The sequence below is a fragment of the Gymnogyps californianus genome, chromosome 16 (assembly GCF_018139145.2).
Source record: "Gymnogyps californianus isolate 813 chromosome 16, ASM1813914v2, whole genome shotgun sequence".
Classification (NCBI taxonomy): domain Eukaryota; kingdom Metazoa; phylum Chordata; class Aves; order Accipitriformes; family Cathartidae; genus Gymnogyps; species Gymnogyps californianus.
In genome coordinates this window covers 8,438,753-8,463,161 of record NC_059486.1, presented here as the reverse complement: position 1 = coordinate 8,463,161, position 24,409 = coordinate 8,438,753, and the positions used below count along the sequence as shown (strand labels likewise).

Below are 24,409 nucleotides of genomic sequence, written 5' to 3'. Positions count from 1 at the left end.
CTGCTTGGCCCTCAGGAGGGAGCGCCACCGGCCTCCTCCTTGCCAGGCCACACTAAGTTGTCTTTTAAGACACAGAAAATCCTCTGGGTCAAACCAAAGTTTCTCCTATGACTTCATTATTCATTTAAACATCCCGGCGATGCAATGCACCAGCTTTGGTCTCTCTTTGTCGACCCAGGGCTTTGCAGGGGCGGGCAGCGGAGGGGAGGGGGCTGGAGAAGAGCGGATGCGCGGAGACTGAAGGCTGTTACCACAGAAACTGAACCAGCCCATTGAAATCGTGTTTTTTAACACCCCCCCGAAGGGAAGGGGTCAGCAGTGGTTCTGTTTTTCGCAGATCTGTCCGGGCAGGTTTGGTTTTGCTGATGTTGTTTTTTTCAGTGCTGTTGCGTGTTCAGCAGCCTGTGGGTTCCTGTTTCTCAGTGCAAATGTGGGAGCCTTTTTCTTTAAAATAAAAAGAAGAAAACGTAAGTGAATTCTGAAGCTTGGGGGTTTTTTCCACCAAAGCTGGCTGTATTTTCTTCAGGAGTCGGTGGGAGATTAACATGGGTTGGTAGCCATGAGTCTCAAGCTTTCGATTTTCCAGGATGCTGTATGTTAAGCAGAAGTCCAAATTTTATAAATAATAGTGTGTTAATTCTTCCCTCACAATCTCTCATCATGTAGACTGCTCAGTAGCTTTGGGTCAGTTTGGGACTTCATTCTCACATGGATTAAGATGTGGTATTTTGGTGGTTTAAAAGCCACACAGTAGGAATCAATACGGGGACAGTTTGTGTGCATGAGTGAGTCCTACGCGGCTGGGAGGGGTGGAAGAGGACAACTATTTTGTAAGGCAAACAAGAAATTATGCAACTTGCTGTCAGAAATACGTTTTTTAAAGCACCCATCTTGCAGTCGCAGCTGCACGGTGGGTTCTGTGTCCACACAGAGCCGCGTTCGCGTGTGGATCTGCATCCACAGCCCCGCTGGCTTCTTCAGTTGCAAGACTGATGCAGTCATGATGAAAGTAAGGAAGATGTAAGCTAAAATGAAACAAAATTCTTTGCTGTCCTTTCCATTTTAAAAACAATTAATTATGGAGTATTTACAGATCCTGAATGGGGAAAAATGTATCCTCAGAGAGTAGATGTTTGCTTCATTTGTATGTCTGTTTATAAAATTTAGCATGTGTATTTGATGGTTCACTGGCTTTTTGCAACTTTCACTTATCTACGAGACAAAGTTGCATATTGGTACAAAGCAAAAGTAGGCATCTAAATAAAGCAATTCTGCACCTTTTAGTAATGCAAACCATCTGTAATAGGTTTTTATACTCATTATAGGCGTACAAATTTTTGAAGTCAAATCTGTTTTCAACAAAAAGCCTGTCCTCTTTTTTTTAAATATCGTAATGCAGTAAGAAATAGGAAGACAAGTTTTGTTACAAAAACAGAGTGCAAGACTAAAATACTATGTTGTATTTGAATAATAATGGTTACTAAAGTGCCCCAAAATGGTTTACATCTGCTCTCAAATATTTTTAAGCTAAATTTATTAAGGTTTACAATACTGTGGTTTTATTAAACCAGGGCTCATAGGCAAAAGCATCTGAGTTTTAATGATAATTTTAAATGTTTTCTAGTCAATATATTTCTGAGTTTAATTTATTTGGGTTTTTTATTATTATTCAGTGTATCATTCTTTAAGGCCCTGTAAGAATTAAAATTTGTATTAGTGTTGCCTAACCATACCATTTTAAGCAACACAGGGCTGAGTGTACTGACTAATTTTTATGCCGTTTTTGTGATAGGTGTAATTCCATTGTAACATGCTTTAGTCTGAACTGTGCAGGTTGAATCACATTATCAAAATATTCTGCCTCTAAAATATGAGTGTGCAGGTTGAATGAGCACAATGATTAAAATGGTAACGTAGGATACTTTAGCGTAGACCAGGTTTAAAGGGTAAAATAACATGGTCTTCATGACCCACTCAATTATGCTAGTAATTTGGGGGAATACACGCTCCCTGTAGCATTCTGACTTGATCTGAGCCCCTCGGGTGGAAGTGAAAGGCTTCCCTTGAGTCAGCCGGAGTTTCTCAGGAGCATGTAAATAATAAGTGTACTGCTGTGACTGCATCTTCCCCCCGCCCCCCACCTTGTTTTTGATGAATGTGTTGCTTTGTCAGCATGAATTAGCACTGTCTTGAGCAAGCACAAATGCAGCAGGTACTGGGGCAGCCTTTGCCCAGCAAACCTGTTTCAGCCTGTCTCAGTGGTGATGGACAATTAGTCCTGTTCCAGGCCCAGAGCAGAGACTTCTAATTGTTCGTGGTTACATGGCATGGGTTTGGGAAAGTCAGCGAATGGCTGCTGCTGATGATTTATCAGGGCTCATTTTACTTTTGATCTGAGTGTCTGGTTTGTGAAAAAACAGAAACTGTGTTTCCTATAATAATTTCCATAAAGCTCAGTGACGGAATAGAAGTCCCCAAAAAAGGCACAAACAGCTTACGGGAAGGTATTTGCTAAAGATGTGGCTATCTGATGTTCTTGCCTTCCATGCACAAAGTAATTGGCTAGGGCTTAATGCAGTCTGCTGCCATTAACCCTGGTTATTCCCATAGGACTTGCCCACCCACTGCTCCCCGGCCCCTTCAAAGCAGTGTCCTGCCTTCCTGTAATTTCTTCCATTTTTGCTTCAGGTCCTTTTTTTCCCAGAATGGTTACAGATACAATTAGATCTGTGCACATCCCTCTAAACAGTTGGATTTCTCTGTGAAAAACATGCTGTGGATCAGGTGGGGCAGTGTAAAAAGGTTTCATTTTGAAAGAAAAAGAGTTCTGCTTGGTCAAGACTATAGAAAAACAGGTTCCTTAAACCAAGCGTTTCCACTGCAGTTAAATGGAAATAAGGAGGCAGTTGGGAAGCTGAGCAGTCTTCACTGCAGAATCACCATGGGAGACCCCTCCACTGTATCGTGGTTCTTCGTGTGCTCAGTGTGTTTCAGAGAATTGAAGAGTAAAAGGTTCCTCAAGTCTTTGGGGTCAACATTTCACGTGCCAAATAGAAGAAGAAGAAGAGGTTAAATAATCTCTCAAAAATCTGCAGAAAACCAAGAATGTAACAGCTGAAATTTCTGCTTTGTAACTTTAGGATAAAAGGATGTGACAGGAAAGATCCCCCCTCCCTGCTCCACGAGGAGCAGGAGCTGGACAAAATGACCAAACAGATCTATTCCTTCTTTTACATTCACGACACCAAAGCATGTGCATTCTCTTGGACCATTTCCCCATTTGTAGCTTGTCATTGCTGGCTTGCAGAGTCCCCTCTTGTTGAACCAGTGAACTCGATAGGGTGCCGCCAGTTACAGAAACCCACCCAGACCATCCCCAGCAGCAGCTGGCTGAAGGAGAAAATTCCTGTTGTGCACAAAAGCTACAAAATGCACTGGCCACTTTCTGTCAGTATAACAGACACCAAGAGATTTATTTTTGTTCCCGATTGTAAATCTTTCTCAGCTCCAGCCAACAAGATGTGCATGTCCTGAAATGTTCAGTGCTCAAGTTATCTTTCCATCATTTGTGCTGTGAAAATAGAGCATTTCATTTTCAGAGGCTGTAAGAGATTACACTCTAAAACTCTTTAAGTAAACACTTCCTCCTGGCATCGTGATCTCATTCAAACTAAAAAATGTACCAGAATTTATGATGTATTTTAATTACTATTCTTGGTACCACTCATTAAATTAGAAATTGATTGCCAGTTTCACAGTTTCCTTGTTAGATGACAAAGTGCTTATCAAGGTGAAGCAATGCAAAACTGTTACTATATATTCCACAATTTGGGATGATAAAAAGGCATGCTTTTTGTTGTGGTATTCATGTTACAGTTGTTATTATAATGCATCACTGATTGTCTTTTTTGTTTAAAGTTCGCTTTCCCCCATCCAAATAAGAGTATACCATATTTTTGTGTAAGGAGAGAGAAACTGGCTTTGTCTGGTTTGTGCTAGCAATCTAAAAGGCATTACTGCAAACATCAAAAGTGTGTTTCGTTGAACTGAGAACATCATAAACAGCTATCCTAAAGATTTAAGAGGATGATGCAAAAGATCCCTATACAGAAAGGTGTTTCTCAAAATCTTTTTTTCTCTCTCTAATCCACAGTGTGACAGCGAGAGTGATATTGACGATAAGGTAAGACTGAATTTTCTTCTTTCATGTGCTTTACTAGCTTGGAAATTCCCTCATAGTCAAAATAAGAATGAATTTGAAAATAATATTTTTCCTCCAGTCTTCATGTCAAATTTTAAAATATCTATAATTGAATGAAAAAACATTGGATCAGGTACTCTGTGATCTTCACTAGGTTTTGTTTACAGAAAAGAAACTCCCATTAAAATAATAGTCTTTCTTGATTATTATGTGAGCTTTTGGTGAGACCCGAGTCATAGTGTTAGTACTGTTTCAGAGGAAGTCTCCTCTGATAACTTGTCAGGAACCCATATTTTATTTATAGTAACCTTTGAAGATGGGACAACTGGAACCTACCCTCAAAGGCAGTGTGTTAACTGTCAAGGAGTGTTTTGTCACGTTGCATGCATATTTATCACAGAGCAATGATTTTTCTGACCTTCTTTTGAATACAGAGGTTGGTTGTTGAAAGGTTGTAGTTGTGTGTTTTTGAATAGGGATTTCTTGTTTCACCTTTGCAAGGAAAACAGAGAAATCCCACTACGTAGAGACAATTGCATCATGCTTTTAAGCATCAAATGTACTTGAGTATCCCTTGCTGACTTCTCTTCTGGCAGATCAAACTTGGCAGTCTCAGGTTAGATCTTCATCAAACTTTTATTATATTTTGGCTGTCCAGTCTCTTGCATTCATTCATGAGAAGCTGTGGCACAGAGGTTTCTACTGGATCAGCATTACAAAAGTAAAGGCTGACTTCAGATAGCCCTGTCTCCTTGGCAGCACACTTGGCTGCAGCCATACATCGGAGGTTACCATGAGTTCAAGAGACTAAACTAAAAGCTTCTTCTGGTTAAGTCTTTTTCTTTTTTATAATATTGTTAGAGCTTGGGAAGCATTAAGGTTTCTTCAGCTTCTTCTTTTAAAAATCCCATCAGATACCAAATATCCCTGGAGTATGGCAAAAGCTGTGTTTTGAGATGAAGGCTTGATTGAAGAGAAACATTTAAATCATATATGTTGAATGAAAGATACTGAACATATTTTATTCATTTTATTTTATTTTATATGTGTATATATGTATAAAGTCACTCCCTAAAACCACCACACCCCCCCGCCGAGTTCTGTTTCGTACAAGGTTACACAGCAGCATGGCTGATGGCAGAGGTGGTGAGGGTGAAAAATTATTCCCTAAAAGCTTAGATACCATGGAGTTAAAACATTTCTTAGACTGCCCAATCAAAGAAAGTAAAAGCAATCACTTAGAAAACTGTTTAAAGATCTGCCAGTCAAACCTCAGATGAAGTTGTAAGTGACATGTAGTTTTATTATACAGCTATGCTATTAATGATTATCTAAATTACACTGGTAGACCCAGCTAGCGGCATTACATCTGAGACTGACGTTTGTTAGATTAGGTTTGACTTCACCTTGTAGAGAAGAAATTGAAATCTGAACAACATTGATTAGCTTTCAGAATGTGGGATCTGAGGTTACCTTCAGAGGAAGCTGCATTGTGTTTGGCTGGTAACTTACTGTCCTTTACAGCAAATTAAATGCTATTATAGTGTTCCTTACCATTGATACGGCATTTCTTTACATATCTATAACTGTAATTTGACCTTCTAGGCTCACATATTTCCCAGCTACCTTCTCCTTAAGGTGACCCCACCTTAATAATAACATTTCTTCATAAGGAGAGCAGCACAAGATTGTCATCTTTCTATCTCTTACCTGATCTGTAGAGACATGAGACATGACATCAGTTATATTAAATAGGTCTCTGGAATTAAGTAGGGTTGCTTTTCTTGTCAGCAAAGACGTGTGCACATGTGTGTAAACTCACCAAGGTTGAAGTGAAGAGGCTTCAAACCTTTCATGGGGATAATGTAAATGCAACATTGCCTTCCAGTTGGGGAACACAAGGGCAGCCTGGCTTTCTCTCTTGATACCTGACATACTATACTCCCCTGGAAACACGTTGAGTATTTGTCTAAAACTTGACCTGGCTGATGCAACAAGGAGCTATAAAAATATTGGCGTGAATGTCTTGAGGGATTACACTGAAGAGTGGTTTTTTTCCCCCTTCCACGTGTTGGCAAAATGTGTCTTCTAATAATGCTCTCTGGCTATTGCAGCCAGACGGAGTATTCAACATACTGTGTAGCCCAGCATCAGGCTTCCCGAATTACACGACGGGTCGGCTGCATTTCACAGTGCTGCAGAACAATCCTGCTTTCCTGCTTGGTCAGCAAGAAGCAGCTTTCTCTAGGTACACCTACGCGTGCTGGCACTAATGAAGGGCAGGGCAGGAATTACTAATGTACTTTTGATTTGCATAACACTTTTTGTTAGTCATAAACAGCGGATCACTGTCGTCTGTATGTAACTCATGAGGAAAGCAGGCAAAAAAAGTTCACGTACAAGTACAAACTGAGTCAGTGATAGAGCTAGAAGCAAAACTGACATTTTCCACCTCCTATTTCTCTCTCTGTACCATACTACTAATTATCCACTATTTATTTAGTTCATAGGTACATGGGCTATTGAGCTCTTAATGTTTTAAAACATAGACGTTAGAGTAAAATTAAAGCTTTACCCTCACTGCATTGAAAAATATAAACACACTCCTGATGGTTTTGGTTTTTTCCTTGTGCAGTGTTGTGCAGTACACCGGGGGAGGAAAGTAATTGAGCATAGTCAGTCATACGTACAGTATATCAGAATTGAGGAGCCATTACTTTAGTGCAAGGTACAGTTTCACAGCAGATTGTGAGACTGTTTCCAAACAGTGCGCTGCTGTTTTTAATAATCGGAGAAGAGGAGCTCAAGGCTGGGGACTTGTCCAACCCATCATACTTTCTGAGAACTGTCTCTGGCCAAATATAGCCTTTCACTTCTGCGTCACTGCTGAAATCTCAAAGGAAGTAAGTGGGATGATACTTTCTCACACCTATCATTCTGTCACCACACGCTTCTCGAAAAACTGTTTGAAATACCCAAACTAATAAAGTGAGCTGTCCAGCCATTTAACCAAGCGAGAAACTTAGCAAATCATGCGTTCCCAGAGATGGAAATGCAAATCCTATTTCTTTTACTGTATATTCATTGAAGGACATCGGTTTGGACTCTGCATCTGTTAGGAGAATTGCTGCGTAGTTTGTCGAAGCTGTGGAAATGATACTGTGCTTTTTGTGAGGGAGGAGGGAGAGAAAGGGAGTTAGTCTGATAATCGTATTACACTATCTCTGCAGTGTGCAATAGCTGCGATGTGAGGCTCACGGTCCATAAACATTGTTACTGAAAATATATACTTCCTTTAATAGCAACAACAGCATTAACAGATAGCAATTACCCTTCATTTTCAGGAACTATAAAGTCTCCATTAATTCAAGATTTATGTAGTTATAGCATTTAGCACAGGAATAACACCACAGAGAATTGGTTTATACACATGTAATGAGAGAGCTTATGGCATACTTTAGTGAACATTAACATAATAGAGTAATATAAACCATCAACAGTTCCACTTATTGTCTCTTACCTGCTTTAGCATCACTGTGAAAAGTGGCTAGCAGCTTGGTAATGTGCTCTGTTAAATGGTGTTCTGCAGAAAGCCAAAAGTCAACTTGTGTAAAACAAGGGAATGAGTAATCTCTGCTCGTTACTCCAAAATGTTGCTCTCATTTTTTTAATAACAGTGTTCAAGTTTGCATTAAAAAAAAAGCCTCTTTCTTTCTTTAAAAGTAATTCAGTGTTCACGTTCTTTCAGCGTTGGACTTCTGTCTGCTGTGTGCAAAATTGTGGGTTGTCAGCTTAATTACATGGCCCCGCAGTGTAAGCGAGCTCTCCAAATCAGGGGTTAGATATCAGGCATTCCTTCATTTAATGTGGTGCTAAGTAAGATGTATAAAAAATGACACTATTTCTAAGTTGAATCAGTATTTACCATACATTTGTTCTGTAGTTTGTGTTTGTGTTAGGTATAGCAAGCAACCTTTGAGACAGGTAAAGCTATATCCAAGATGGAAGCAAAAAGTTTTGAAGTGAGGTTTCTAAAACAGTGTTTGCACACTATTTTCTGCAACAGCACAGTGAGTTTATTAGGTCCTGCTCGCGGCAATGTGAATTCAGCCTTGCCATGCTGTTGTTTGCTGTGCTAATTTCGGAGTCCCAGTAGGAGCCTGGAAGCATGCAGCAGCACACGAGCAGGTGCGATTAGCACTTGATACATGGGAGAAGAGCAACACGGTAGTGCTATGATCGCTCCACCACGAGCTGGGTTCCCATCCTGCTACGTGCTGTACAGATGCAGAACAGCTCATGGCTTAAGGATGAGATTAGAGTGAAGGGATTCAGATAAGTGGGGAGGCACTGTTAACAGCAGCACTGTTTCAGTATGTCAGCAGCCTCTTTGTTGTCCAGGTTTAGTTTTGTAGGTATTAAGGTAAAGGGAAAGGTTTCAGGAGGCATTTGAGAGAGAAAATCAGGTAGCTTTATGGCCGTGAATGGGAAGTTATTCTCTGTAGCGAAGGGCACAGTGGTAAGTAGTAGGGAGGTGCTTATTTGAAAGTTTAACAAGGGGGTGATCAGGTCAGACCAGTGAGAGATGAGAGTTTACATCGATACTGAGTGTCAGTGTTGGGAAGAAGAGGTAAGCTGTGAAAGAGTCAAAACGTGAAGAGTGATAGTTTGCAATTCGGGACGTGGGAAGCTGTGTAGGGAGCAAAGCCACGGACTAGGAAAATGATCTTGCAGCAGCTTTTTCCTTGGCGCAAGGACACAGTAACATCTGCCATAACCAGAGGAAAGGATAAAATGGTGAATGAAAGGTGAGGCAGTGAGAGCTTGACCAAGAACTTAGTTGTGTGGATGAACAGAGGATGCTCATTATGTTATAGAGAAAAAGGATATACAGGACTTAAACATAGGTTGGATGTCAAGATGTAGGGAGTGGTGTGAGTCAAAGAGAGCACTGAGAACTATGGGCTTGAGTGAGAGGTGGAAGTGATAGGAGTGGAAGCAATGAGGACAGTAAACTGTGTGGAAGATCTGGGGGATGAAATTGTCACTTCCGTTTCAGCGGTGTTGACCTTGAAAAGGTGTCTACAAGCCCACAGGAAAAATCATAGTTTAGGCAGCAGGAGAAAGGCATGTAATAATGAAGAGAGACGTAGGAGTCACTCTAGTAGAACTGGTCACTCTGTGTATGTGTGTTTGTGTATAAGATTACCCAGAAATAAGACAAAGCCTCATGACACCAGATGAAAAAGTTCTGGGAAGATGGTCTTAACAATGGTCAGAATTACAGCAGCGGTTACAGAGGCAGGAGCAGAGCAGACAGGAGCTGCTGAAGTCCAGGGAGGGAAGAGCTCTATCAGGTAGCTGGTGGTCAAGGAAGGTGAGATGTAGGGAAGGGGATTGTGAAAGCCTTTGGAAGTTGAGGTGAAGTTCAGTGGGGGAGACGAAGCCAAACTGCGCAGTGTCTGTTCCCAAAGATCCTACATCAATCCAAATTTCTGTGTGTTTTGTTGCATCTTTACACTCCTGCTCTCATGGCCTCATTTGTCAATGAACCAGTACAACATCAGTGTGTTGTCTCATGGGGCTGGAATAAGCCTCAGTCCCTGGACCCCTCAGTGCCACTCATTTGAAGTCCACAGGGGCTATTATTGGTAGCACTGTTGCTGGAGGCTTCTTTCCCCCTGCTCCTCACATTTTGTCTAGCAATGGAAAAAGTGGGTTCCATCTGATAAGTCTGTTGTTTCCATGAAGCTGGAAATTTAGTTCCCACTTCAGGTAATCTGTTATTTGCTATTTTTGAAGCTTACCCAGACCAAGGTTCCCAAATTGGTTTTGTCCATCATTAGTTTGTCCCTTTCTCTGAGAAATGAAACTTGGTACTTTTCCAGCAATCTCAGTTCTTAGTGGTTGCAGCAGAAGGGAGAGATCAAACATGGAATTGAACCAAGGGCTTTCACATGGCAGTATTTGCACTTCTGTTAGCATTACACTTCAGCGTATGACAGTTTTCAGCTGTGAATAATAACGAGAAGTCTCCATTTGCCAGTTACTTCCCAGCTGGGTTTTCAGACAGTATTTAAGTGGTCCTTTTACCATAGTATGCTCTTGCTTATGGACAGCAACTCTGAATGCAGTTGCAGAAGCGTGTGCCTGGGCGGTGTTGCAGGCTTAGCAGCATGCATTGGTATAGCATATACACACGTGCATGCACATATGTGCACAGAATCAGTGTTTCTTCTAAGGTTTAATTCTTACAGACTGAAAACCCAGTGATGCGGAGTGAAAATCGGTGAGAAACCTGACTTATATGTAATAATAACTGGGTAAAGGTGGTTAGTTCTCTTAATGGTAGAAAGTCTCTGTTTGACAGACAAGCTGCATGTTGTTACTAAAAACAGATCTGCTTTTTAAACAATATGAAAGTATTGAATTTAAAATAACCTTGTAGCCCTTGAAAGATTCGGGTGCTATAAACAGGCAAATGTAATGTTGTTGCCAGTACAGGAAGACAAAAATTCACCACTCAGTTAATTTATTTTACTTCATCGATCTCCATGAACAGATTTACCAGCAAAGTAGCATCCTGCAAGCCCACTGCATACCCAGTTCACTCAGTCGCTCTTCGGGAAATGTCACATGGAGGAGAGACTTGGCATGCCCTCGGCTTCCATCATTCCACCCACCATGTGCACGGAGCAGACACAAAGGTTCCCACTGAGACTTGGGGTAATGGAGTTAGGCCTTGTAAGCCCTTCCAGAGGGAAAGGAGCCCTCCAAGTCGTGCTTCGCAACAAGAGGGTCTGCAGCTCCAGTTAGAAGTATTAGTAATAGTGGCCCTTCTTGACCTTTGTATTTAAGTAAAGCAAGAATGCAATTGAAAAAATTAAACAGACTCAAAGCTTCAGCACCAATGTTCTTCCCTCCTACGGAGATTTTGTGTTTTTCTTTTATCCAGACAAAAACTCAAATTTTAAGTACATTAGTCTGTATATAACAAGCTGAGTCATCACAGTCTGTGGTGTTCGTATTCATCCTTGAAAATGTAGAAAAAAATTTTCAGAGCAAACAATGAGAAGAGCGTTCTAGTTTGCTGAAAAAAATCCATCATTAACTCACATAAAAGGACGGAAGAGATCTTATGGAAGGCTGTTGGGCAAGACAGGATAATACCAGTTCTGTCGCTGGCAGTTGGCACATCCCTAGCTCTCTGCTTTCTCTATTGTTTAATGTCTCCCTGTTCCAGTTCCCCATCCATAAGCATTTTCTTATCTTTCCAGGGACCTTGTGAAGAAACTTTTAAGATCTGAGGCAACAGGGAAGAGAGCAATCTTGTACAGCTGTCTGCCCACATCAAGAAACACCATTATAACATAGCCATAAATCCAAAGGGCTACCTGTGCAATGACAGTAACTCCTTGGAAGGTGATCAGATAGAACATAACATAGTAGGCAGGTGATAGGAATTGGCAATTGAGTTAGGCAATTCAATTAATTAAATTGAATGATTTAATTAACCATAAAGATGCCAAGAAGATGAGATGCATACTCCAATAGCTGCAATTGCAGGCCCTCATTTGGCTTGCGAAGTTTCTCATTACTGTATTCCAAAATTGTTTTACCAGGTTAAATAATACAGAAGAGCATAGTATGCAACACTGTGTGTCCTATGCAGGCGTAAAGAATACAACTCAAGGATGGCCCAAGAGTCAGCTTTGGGTTTTGTAGCTTTCCAACGGTTCTTGCTTCTGGGTGCAATTTGCAATAAAATCCAAACTAGGTTTCACTACAGGAGTTTTCCAGATATGTAAGAGGCAGCAACAACATTTGGATGAGTAGTAAAGACTAGAAGTAATGTCTGCCTGACCTTGCTTGGGAATTCACCCTTACCTAAAGCATCATGATTGAAATGGGTATTGTTTTCCCTAGGTGGGTCTCCTAACACTTATCAGCTGCTGTTTTCACTTATCAGCTGCTTATCAACTGCTGCTTTTGTCTGCAAAATCAGTAAGGGGCTTGCCATGGCACCCTGAGTGAGGGGAGATGTTTCAGCTGGTGCTGCCCAGCCTTTGCTGTACACCCTCAGGGGCAGGAGTCCCTAAGAGCTAGAGTCCCAGCTTTCCACAAACACAAACCAAAGTGAGGTACTTTACAAACAGAGAAAACTCAAAGTGAGAGAGATTAAAATAAGTGTTTGTAAATAAGCCCTCCTCTGCTCCCTGCAGGGTCACTGCTTAGTTCTAGTACTGGCTGTGGTACAGACACGCCAGCTCCATGCAGTTCTTCCCAAGCAGCAAGGAAAAGTCTTTTTTTTTTCATTCACCTGTGAGCTTCAGCTCTGGGTCTACCCAGGGGTGAGCCAGTCATTTTTCATGGTGTAGGCTGGCTTCCTTCCACCTCTCCCACTCCCTCCCAATCCCTGCAGCGCTGCAGAAGCCTCTGCCAGCAGGCGGGCTCTGTTCCTCCCCGCGCTGCACCTGGGATGGGAAAACGAACCTTCCTCTGCTCTGCCCACCCTTGATGCTCAAAGCAGTACATAGCACATGTTACCTGCAAACATGGTAGTTTTCCCTCATCACGAAGCTCCAGCTAGAATATCACTCCTGAGTCCATATTAGTGATTATTAATTTCTCTGTATGTACTGTAAAGACTGTGTAATTCCAGTTAGTATTTTATACTTTTTAACATTTCTTGATGGTCTTTAATACCAAGTTCTACCCAGCTGCATTTTTCTTGACAAGTAAGGTATTCTTCTTAGCAAATGGCTCACATTTGATTTTGTAGTGCCTGAAAATTCAATCTGAAAGCTTCACTTGATTTCTTTCTTGGCTTTTAAATAGTCTTCCATAGTTTCTGCATTTTGATGGGTTTCCTCTAATTGTGTGTGATATCGGTATGATTATCTGAGGAATGTGATTTTACGTTTCAGTCAAAGCTGTGCATTAGTTCAAAACAGAGCAGTGGCTTGAATGAAGCTTTTATGAGTTCTTGTCTGCATAAGACAAGATGATGACTCCCGACAGGATGAGTGCAGGTTAAAGCGAAGGTAAACTCTGCGGTTTGGGCTCTGCGGTGCATGCCGTTGCACAGCTCCCGTCAACACTGTGTCCAGAGTGTCAGAAGCATCAGCAGTTCTGCTTGATCATATGCCCAGTCTTCCACTCTTTGATGGGTCAGATTGAAATATCTCAAATACACACAAAAGGCTTGCTTTCCAAAGGGTACAGACCAACTTATGGCCTCTATTTCCTTGGCCTTTCCCACACCTGTGTCAAAATTAGTTGGAGATCTTTGCCTAAATCTTTGGCAGCAGCTGACTTAATTTGTGGTTTACTACTCCTGACAGTTTATTGGGGAAGCAAAGCGCGCCTTCATCTCCAATAATAAACAGCCCACCCGCCGACACTTTGACAGACTTAATGGTTTTTTATACAAAAATGGACAGACTTAATGTTTCGACTGTAGCGATCATCTGTCCTGATCTCCTTAATGAAATTAGATTAAGTGCACCTGGGAAAATGCTGAGACGGCACATTGCCTTCATCACCTTCCTTAATTTAAAACCAATTTGCGGGGAAAATATCCTCTGAAGCTGAGGGAGGCAGAGAGAAGGGGGAGGGAAGGGGATTTTAAAATCTATCTGGATAGCTACTGGCAGTTTTAATTCCTTTCCCTGCTGGCAATGTGAAATATTAACAGCCTTAAGAACTGAGAGTTTAAAGACTTACTAACCTTTTTGCCTTTCTTAGGGGAAAAAGAAACAAAGCAAAATCTTTACCATCAAGATCACGTATAGGGACAAAGTCCAATACATGCTGGTGCTCGGAGGTGGGGCTGGGCAGGGAAGAGAGATCTGGCTGAAATATGAAAGTTTCCTCATCCAAGAGCTAGACCGTGTTTTCCTAAAATGCGTTGTAACTGCTAGATGGTAGTGATGCTTACTGTCTGCTGTTACTTTGATAATGATTTAGTTGTGCAGAAAAATAGTAATTTGCCCACATAGCTGTGAAATCAGCTGCAATACGTACAATATAATGTGACCTGAAAATGATTACAAATGTTCCTTAGGCTTATTCTGAAGAGAGCAAGAAACATGTCTTTTTAATTAAAAAAAAAATGTTGCAAAGAATAACGATAACTTTTTTTTCCATGAAGGATGATGCCTATTCTCTCACTCTGACTCCACTGATTGAAAACACACTAACAGTTAGCTCAAGGTCTTCCACCAGTGGGGTGGTCGGAGAGCAGAGTAGTCTGTGAGAGGCTGGAAAGTCTCTTTATAGCAGAGTTTTAAATGTTTACAGCCTTTGTCATTTGGACTATTGCAGTCTAAGCTCAACAGTGCAGTTGATTTATCCATCTCCTGTCTCAGATTTCAGTGTTGCTGGAACAGTAGTGTTCATACTAGAGATGGGCAGTTTCTGCTGCTTGGAGATGCTTTTCTTCATTTGCTTAGGGTCAGCTTTGTTCTCCATGAAAGCTTTCATAGCCCAAGTTCTGCAGAGATATCCACCTTGTGTCTGGCCACTGTCAGGAACACCCTGAACCCACACCGAAAAGGGAAGTCCCACGTAACTCAGTGCTCTAGAAATGTCTTGCAGCAGGCTTGGGTTTTGTTATGGTAATCAGTGCACAGTCACTCATACTCCTTCAGCTACTACTGATCACCACTCAGAACCTCAGTCATGGTAACCTTTGAAGAAAATGTCGTTCAGAATAACCATGTTGAAAGTCCCAGTTAAATTATATTCATTAGTGAAGATGGGGCCCGATTTTCAAAAGTGCTCCTCACCCTAATCAAAGTTAGCAGTATCTGTGGATGCTCAGTGCATCCCAAAATCTGTTCAGCCATCTTCATCCACTTGACTGGTCCTGTCACTGGGACTCCTTATGTAAGTGGGAGTTTGCATGAGTAGCCCAATTGCTGTCAATGAATAATTTAAATGATTTAAGCCTCAGACATGCTGCTTAATAATGAGAGAAATCAGCCCCATATGTCCTTGTCCATAAATACTAGAAGATGGGGACAAGTCACTTTTAAATGGGATTCATTTATTTTTAAATGGAATCGTGATAAGTGTTTTAAAGGTAATCAAGCATGTGTAGCTATCCTGAATATTATAAATATAAAAGAACATTAGCCTAAAATTGAAAGGGATCCCATTCATATATGAACTGAGTTAAGCGTATCATGTGAGGATAAAAGTGCAGGGTAACCTTTGATAACCGACAAAGATTTTAAAGTGTCTGTTCTTTTTATTAATTGCCACAAAGGTGGCTGAAGTGACCAGTGTGTGTTATGCATGTCACTATATATTATGGACACTCAGATCTTGGTTACTGAGTGACTGCAGTCACTTTTCCCCTCTTTAAATCTTTAGATAACCTCACCTTACCTGCAGAAGGTGAAGTTGAAGAAAGTAGAATTTTTTGTATCATGGTTATTGAGCTTGTCCGCATAAAAAGACATTGTATATCCCACCAAAAAGGTCTCCCTCCCATCCTTGTATTTTTAGTCCCCCTTTTTTGTGAAATGTGGGTTTCTTGTCCTACTTTTCAAGATCCTGCAGCACGCTGCCTTTTCCCATCTCTCTGTTTTTGTCTGACGGCATCAGTTGCACCTCCTCTGCTTTGCCCATGCTGCTGGCCTCTGGGCTATAAGCCGGCAATCTCTCATTGATGGTTTTCTCCACAAGATATGCTGCCTAGAAGGACTCATCTGTGGTTCTTCCCCACAAAGCCTACCAAATGTTATGTATAGGATGGTGTGCATTTAGTGGTAGTTTGTATTTACTGCAAATGTTACATTTTAGGATCCATAAGACAGAGAGTGTGTCCTCCCATGGAGCAGATGACGTAGCATTTCATGGTCACTCCTGGAGTACAGATAACACACAGAAATTATTTGTGAGCATGCTTTATCCAAAATCTGCTAGGAAATTGAATAAACATCATTATTAGCATTTTCCACTGAAGAAACTGAGGTTCAGAGAAAATGTGACTTACCTGTGGTCCCGCAGTGAATCAATCAGAAGTGTTGTGGGACACAAGTTCCTAGTCGTCTTGTTCAGCTCTGTGCTCTAACCTCTCTCCATGTGAGTCTGGATGGCAGACTGTGCTGTCTCAGCCAAAACTAACCCTTGGATGTTTGCCTTCTACACCCTAACTGTCTCTGCAGGTGATAGACGATTCCTGAAAAAATAATTACCTTTAGCTGAACTGGAGTATGTTTTGGTTTTGCTTTGTTAAGTCGTAAAGCTTTATGTATTACATTGAAAGTCTTATTCTTTCTGAGGCATTAGAACCTGTTTTCATACCTTCATCAGAGAAGTGTCTTTTAAGGTGGAGGAGTATCAAGATGTTTTTTGGATGGCTGTTTCCTTTGAACTCTTAACACACAGAGATCATGTGCAACTGCAACAAATTAAAAGGTGACTCCGGAGAGGGAGAGCAAGGTTGGAAGAAGTGACAGCTTCTTGGTTTATATGTCTGGGTTTAGTCAAAACAATCATAGAATCATTTAGGTTGGAAAAGACCTTTAAGATCAAGTCCAACCGTTAACGTAGCACTGCTAAGTCCACCACTAAACCACAAGCGCCACATCTACACGTCTTTTACATACCTCCAGGGATGGTGACTCAACCTCTTCCCTGGGCAGCCTGTTCCAATGCTTGACAATTCTTTCAGTGAAGAAGTTTTTCCTAATATCCAATCTAAACTTCCCCTGGCACAACTTGAGGCCATTTCCTCTTGTGCTATCGCTTGTTACTTGGGAGAAGAGACCGACACCCACCTTGCTACAACCTCCTTTCAGGTAGTTGTAGGGAGCAGTAAGGTCTCCCCTGAGCCTCCTTTTCTCCAGGCTAAACAGTTCCCTCAGCCGCTCCTCATAAGACTTGTGCTCTAGACCCTTCACCAGCTTTGTTGCCCTTCTTTGGACACGCTCCAGCACCTCAAGGTCTGTCTTGTAGTGAGGGGCCCAAAACTGCACACAGTATTTGAGGTGCGGCCTCACCAGTGCTGAGTACAGGGGGACAAGCACTTCCTTAGTCCTGCTGGCCACACTATTTCTGATACAAGCCAGGATGCCATTGGCCTTCTTGGGCACGCTGCTGGCTCATATTCAGCCAGCTGTCGACCAACACCCCCAGGTCCTTTTCTGCCGGGCAGATTTCCAGCCACTCTTCCCCAAGCCTGCAGCATTGCATGGGGTTGTTGTGACCCAAGTGCAGGGTCTTGTCTGACCCAGCACTGAGCCTTGCTGAACCTCATACAATTGGCCTCGGCCCATCGATCCAGCCTGTCCAGATCCCTCTGTAGAGCCTTCCTACCCTCAAGCAGATCAACACTCCCGCCCAACTTGGTGTGATCTGCAGACTTACTGAGGGTGCACTCGATCCCCTCGTCCAGATCATTGATAAAGTTATTAAACAGAACTGGCCCCAGTACTGAGCCCTGGAGAATACCACCTGTGACTGGCTGCCAACTGGATTTAATTCCATTCACCACCACCCTTTGGGCCTGGCCATCCAGCCAGTTTTTTTACCCAGTGAAGAGTATGCCAATCCAAGCCATGAGCAGCCGGTTTCTCTAGGAGAGTGCTGTGGGAAATGGTGTCAAAGGCTTTACTAAAGTCTAGGTAGACAACATCCACAGCCTTTCCCTCATCCACTAAGCGGGTCACCTTGTCATAGAAGGAGATCAGATTAGTCAAGCAGGACCTGCCTTTCATAAACCCATGCTGACTGGGCCTGATCACCTGGTTGTCCTGTACGTGCTGCATGATGGCACTCAAGATGATCGGCTCCATAACCTTCCCCAGCACCGAGGTCAGGCTGACAGGTCTGTAGTTCCCCGGATCCTCCTTCAGGCTCTTCTTGTAGATGGGCATCACGTATGCTAACTTCCAGTCAACTGGGATCTCCCCAGTTAGCCAGGACTGCTGATAAATGATTGAAAGTGGCTTGGTGAGCACTTCCGCCAGCTCCCTCAGTACCCTTGTTCTTAGTTATCCTCAGCCTTTTGAAGTCTTTGCAACTCTGGCTTTGTTTCTGCATCATACATTATCACCAACAACCATCAACAGCTCAAACATTCAGAAATTGGCTTATGGCAGGACAATAGGTGATAATGTACAGTATAAACCAGATGGAAGGGCGAGTTGCCTTAAACAGATGAGTAAAAACTTGTTTTCACTTAAAAATGAAAATAAATCTAACATATAGAAGGAAGGAAATGGGAAATAAGCTCCATATGAGAGGAGAATAGCAGTTGCCCTTCACAGTGCCTGTCCACAGAGTGGGGTGCAGGCACATGCTCGTCCCAGCACAGGTAGTAGCAGCGGGGACCTGCACCAGTGGTGGCTGAAGGACAAGGCTTCCTGCATCTCGGCCCACGTGCCATGGCGGGGCTGCTACTAGTAGTTGTACAGGCTGCCCTGCGCCCACCACAGCCCACCACCTCATGGAGGTCAGCCCCAGTCACGCACTGGGATGAGAAACGAGGAGCACTTCCAGCATCCCCTCTCCAAGCCAGCCGCTCCCTCGAGGAGTGGGTTACATGGTGCTTGTGGCAGTGTAGGAGCAGGTATGTGGGCTGCTGTTGGGGAGCAGCTGAATTTATTTTGTGGCAGTGTGTTCATTTCATACATGCGTGTGGGAATGGCAACATAGGCTACAGCTAGCTAAATTTATGGGGGTGGCTTTTGCACCAAATAAGTTACTTTTAGGACACAAATCCCAGTTATCAGCAGTTTTGCTACCAGCTGTGGACAGTTGTTCACCATTGGCCCTATGGAGGAAAAAGTGGCACAGGGAGTAGAAAACTGCTCTGGGTGAGAAAAAGGCTGATGCCACTTGCACCGAGGTGCTTGTAGTGTTCCCTGTCCATATTGAGACACGGGGAAGGGGAGAAGCATGCCTGCCAGCTAGATGAATAGTTATTTTTAGTAGCACTGTAAAGTCAATTAGAACTAAAGCAGATCTGTATTAAAAGTTAATTCATGTTAAGAATAGCACTGCACTAGCTACCACTTTCATCTGGAAGCAGGTGCAAGTCCATCTGCATAGCTTGCTTTTAATGTGGTCCAGTGCAAAAAAGGGAAGTTTTTAAGCCATCTTATTAGCTTCAAAAGTTATTATATCCTGTCTTCTTAGCAAGTCTGTAACATCACTGGTGTTGAATTGATTTGTCAGTGCTGCCAGTTTGGATTGCAGTGGATGTAAAGGAGGCAGAAGTAAGTACAGTTCTTGCCTGGGCAGTCTTAACAGTTTCCAACTGCATTTCTTGGCTGTTCAGCTGGGGAATATATTCTGTATAATAGCTGTGCTTGAAAACATTTCAAACAGGACTGTACGCCCCAGTGTTCGTTAGACCCATTCTGGATGTTAATTTGAAACTTTCCTCCTCCCTCCCTGCCCTGTCTCCTTTTTGCCTTCCCTCTGCCCTGTGGTTGCCTTTCAAATCAATACTGTTCCATGCAGATAAACAACACAAAATGGATTGAAAGGAGGTGTAAAAGGTGATGTTGTTACTTACCGCTCAACACAGCACTCTTCTTCCCTCTATTCAGCAGAATGACTGAGTAATGCTAAGGTCTAATTATGTACCTAAGTCTCCTCTGCATCAGTTTAAATACATGCTGAAGTGCTGTGGGACAGCAGATTAAATGTGCCCCAGTGCCCTGCTAAAACGAGACCTCAGTTTTCACTCCTTCCCAAACATACAAAGCCTACCGGTGTTAGGAGTGTGTTTGGAGTCTGGGGTGTAGCGGCACAAGCAACCATTTCTTGTGGCTGATGGCTGAAACTCACTGTTCTGTGACCTTCAGTTGTGGCCGTGTCTCAGGCTTGTACCTTAGGCAAAATTCCCATTCATCGTGCCACTGTAAAGAGCAAACATTTTGGGGGCAAAATAGCTGCAGCGAGAATCAGATAATGTAGTTCAAGTCCGTGGCCTAATTCCTCTGATGATGTTGTTTAAAACATTATTTTCGCATTACCCTTTGTGAGCTGAGCTTCAGAGCTCTCCATTAAAAATAACAGCAGTGACTTGAATTAATTGGTTAGAAAACATTTCTTCTCTCAGCCATGTTCCACAACAAAACCTGGGGAAGCCAAGAAAAATGCTGGCCCAAATTTGGAAGAAGTTTTGTTTAGAGGCCTGAAGCCTACACGTCGCTCTGCAGACAAACACACACATACGTGGGTCTGTTGTAACTGCCTTGGTTTTACAGGAAAAGAAGCCAGGCAGGCTGCAGGGCTCAGAAACAGTTGCTCGCCAGATTCTGATTTATTTGACAGCCTCTGTAATAAAGTAACTATTTGTCTAACTCTTCCTGATTAGTCTGAAGAGGTCTGCCAATCTGAAGAGGATTGACTAGTCAGGAAACCACTGGTATTTTGGCTTTTTTTTTTCCTTAAGGGTTGTGATATTATTTGGAATAATTTCTCCTTTATTAAGTTTGGCATTTCAAAATAATTCACTGCTGCAATGTGAACATTTTCCACATCAACAATATGTCTATTACAGAGAAATTTACAAAAACAAAATGACTTCATATTGCTTGCAGATGTATTCTGTAAAAATAATTGTTTTTCACTAGATTTTAATGTTTCTAGGCCTTTGTAAACATAATGCCTAAATACTTTTATTCAATAAACGAGACCCATTCAGTAATTGCTTGCACATTTGAAGTCCAGTAAATAAGGAGCAGATTTCGACCAAAATCTGTGTATCATTTAAGCTGCTTAGGTCACAGCCCTAGGGCAGAAAAGAACTGGTGAGAAACTTGTGTTTTCAGAAGTGGAGAACTGTGACTTCAGAAACCAAGACAAATAAGCCCCATTTCTCTTTAATTAGTGGATTCCTGCTTATGGGCCAGGCTTTCTTTATTCTTGGTTCAGTAAGGCTGGGAATTCAAAGGAGGCTGGAGATGTTAAGCATTCTGTTCTCTGGACTTTCTTTATAGTCTGGGGATACCAAAGTCCTTCAGGCTCCATTGGAAATCCCATCACACAAGCCCATATTTTTTCCTTGAATGCATTGTTTTCAGGTTGGAAACACCATTGTGCATAGATAGAGAAAATGCACGCACGCCTGTGGAGGGGAAATTGTGGCTGATGTCACTAACTGTGTGCCTTGGTTTTATGTGTATTAGGTTTAGTATGTACTAATTTTTAAAAGCCAGCAGTACAGGAGACCTCGTTGAAGCTAGGAGAACCGCTCTAGTAAAGCATCTTGTGGTCTTAAGCTTGGGCAAAATGTCAACTTAAAACAAAACAAAAAAGGCAGTGCATGAATAATTGGATATTGCTTGTCATGCAAGAAAAATAACTTACAAAGCAAAGTAGAATCCAGAAATAAAATTGAAATAAAAACAAAAACAAACAAATACCACATGTATTGTAATTCCTGTGTGAGACATGTTTGGTGGAGTCCTTAAATCAACCAGCTTACAGACTGCATTGATGAGCTCTCATCGTGCCTTATGAAAGTTAATACCAAGTGAAGTATTCTCTGTGGTGGTTTGTTTTCCTCTACAGATATTTTGCAAGGCACAGAGACCTTTTAATGGAATCAAGGAGGGCAAAATATCTCAGAGAAGGTGGTTTAAAAGATAATGTGTAGTTTTTTCCTTGGACTTGGTTACCTTCTGTTCTCCAGACACTGTATTCTCATGGGAGAAACTCTGGCCTGTTCGAAGGCAGTAATAAAACTCTCTTTAATTTAAATATGACCAAGATTTCAACTAGTATCAGCAAGAATACACCTTACTTCCCCTTAGGCCACCATGGTCTTTTAACACGGAAGTATAGGTAAATAGTGGCAAAGTAGCCTTTTTGTTTGATAAAGAAGGTAGGTGCAGGAAACGAGCAGTCATCTCTTGTGGCACTAGGAGTGTGGGAGACGCAGCGGGTCACACTGACCCCGTTCCAGGTGACAAGTCATGAAAAGCAAACCCTTTGAGAAAAAATGGCTTTGTACATATCAGTCCATAATCTTTTGCTTGTGTGTATTACAGTGTGCTTCCCTGCCATCACAGGTCATCCCCAGCCAGCTCACTCCATGTCTAATTCCTTCTCCTCTCCCCCCTCCTATCCAAAGAACAACAACCCTAAAACCCCATAAAGCTTTGCAGCTGTTTTCACACATAATTAAATCGTCCTAGGTAATCCTTGCCTGGTGGCCTTTCGTACAGTGGTGGGGGAATAGCATTGAAGTCACCGCTGTGATTTGATTACTGGGATTCCTGTGCAGATCAGCTGCTCCACGAAGGCAGCTGTGATGTTTCCAGGGCTCGGTAAAGCTTTGCACAGGGAAGAGTTGTTCCTTGTTCCTCGTAGCAGCTGCCTCTGCCTGCAGAGGGTGAAGGAGACGCAGCAGGGAGAATAGTTTTGGACTCTGTACCTGGCTGGTGCCTGTGGCTTGGATGATGCCTGGCTTGTAGCAGACCCTACATCCAGTGGCACCACCAGGCACAGAGGAGATAGTTTCTGCTTCTGTAGAAGCTACGTGGGATGGCTTTTCTCATGGGCAGAGGTTTATATGCATCTTTGACCTAGGCAAAGGTTGGAAGAGAGACATTAAGACACAGCAAGGTGAAAGATCTGAAGTTATGCAACTAGAAATAATCTCAAGCCCAAAGGTGTAATCTTATTTGTGTTCAATTAGAAGAAAGGAGTGTAAAACCAGGTAGACTTGATCAGAAGCATGACAAAAACTCTGCGTGAGTTATTACAAGCACTATGGTGTTTCCTTTACCTGTAGCTGATCAGAAGCTTTAGCTAATGAAACAAGCCCCTTACATTTTGCACAGCTTTGTATTTTGCGTAGGGAATAGTGTCTATTTGAAATGAACCCTGCCTTGAATACCTATTTCTCACTAGTACAGCACAATTTCCTGGTTTGCAAGCTTCATTGGGGTATTAAGCAGCAGTGATTACTGAGTTACTTATATAGCAGCAGAAAGGCCCAAAGTGCTTTGGGAAGCACAGGCTGACAAAATGTCAGTCCCTCAAAATTTTGGCTCCTGCACAAATTTTTATGGGCTGTGTCACATAACAGTGCCAAAAAAATACGAAAAGCCGATCGTTTTAATGAGAAATCTTGCCTGTGAACCCTTGCCTGATGAACCTCTAGACAGGCTACTGTGATCCTTTGCATTTAGAAACTCCCTTACTGGTTTTGTTTTATTTATCATTTTCACATGGCCATAGATGTGCCCGCTCTTACACCTGCATGCCTTCCTCTCCTGCGCCCTAGCTTTTGGGTCTTATTTTATCAGACACTTCGTGTCAAAGCATAGTGTGAAAAGCATTGAAGAGAAGGAAATAAAGGGTGTTTAGAAGTGACCCTTGAGCATCAAGAACTGCAGGTTTCTTCAGGAGTCTGCAGAGGCTGTAGCATTTTTCAGAGCAGGAGAGAGCTGGAAAGTGTTCTTTACTCCAGGAAAGTCAGGAAAATCAGTGTAACAAACAGGGGCATACCAAAGCCTTTTTTTCTCACTGGCTAATCTCTCCAGGGAATTTTATATGCTGAGTATTGCCATGATACATGCTCTTTATTATGTCTCTCAGCACACAACACCACTGCTGAAAGCACGTGCAGTCACTTGTTATCTAATCTCTGTCATCAGAGGTCAATGGATACAGGCCAAGGACCTCCCTCGGCATATTTCCAAGCAAAAGCCCTGCACCCTTTGAAAAAGCCTGTTTCAAATGGAGTATAAACTGGGATTTGCCTCACACATTGCCTAGGAATCCAAGTTCTTCAAAGTTTCTTTAGTGGGTCTATTTGCAAGAGATTTCTGAACCCTTGTTGCAGAAGAGGCTGTGGCTTAGATGCTTGGATAGGCAGTCTTGCAACTTTGTCATTGATTTCCAAAGAAAGCTCTGTTAGGTGATGCTGGAAATCACCCTTGTATTATTTGCTGTATCAAGGCCCCCAGGAGCTCTGGCCAAGGACCATATCCACACTAGGCTACGTACTTCACGAAAAGGCTGTCCCCACTCCAGGGAGCTCATGTTCCAGGGAAAAAGCAAGAGAGAGGATGCATGTGCTCTGAAGAGGTCCCATAAGTCAACATGGTAAGCAGTGGCCTCGTCGTACCCGAGAGGCCTAACTGCCGTCAACGGCATTGCCGTAAAGGAAAATTTTGAGGAGAATAATGAGACAGCTCTGTAGATGTTAATGGGGAGCTTCTCCCAGGT

The 24,409-nt window shown here is 42.4% G+C and overlaps 1 protein-coding gene across 2 annotated transcripts in view; it reads left to right on the top strand.

Moving 5' to 3' along the window:
* Window positions 1-24,409, top strand: part of FBRSL1 (fibrosin like 1) — a 560,327-nt gene that overhangs the window by 368,108 nt on the left and 167,810 nt on the right. For both annotated transcript variants that reach the window (XM_050906498.1, XM_050906499.1), the window contains exon 5: window positions 4,154-4,183. In XM_050906498.1, the coding sequence (XP_050762455.1) occupies window positions 4,154-4,183 (30 nt within the window). The remainder of the gene's footprint in view (window positions 1-4,153; window positions 4,184-24,409) is intronic.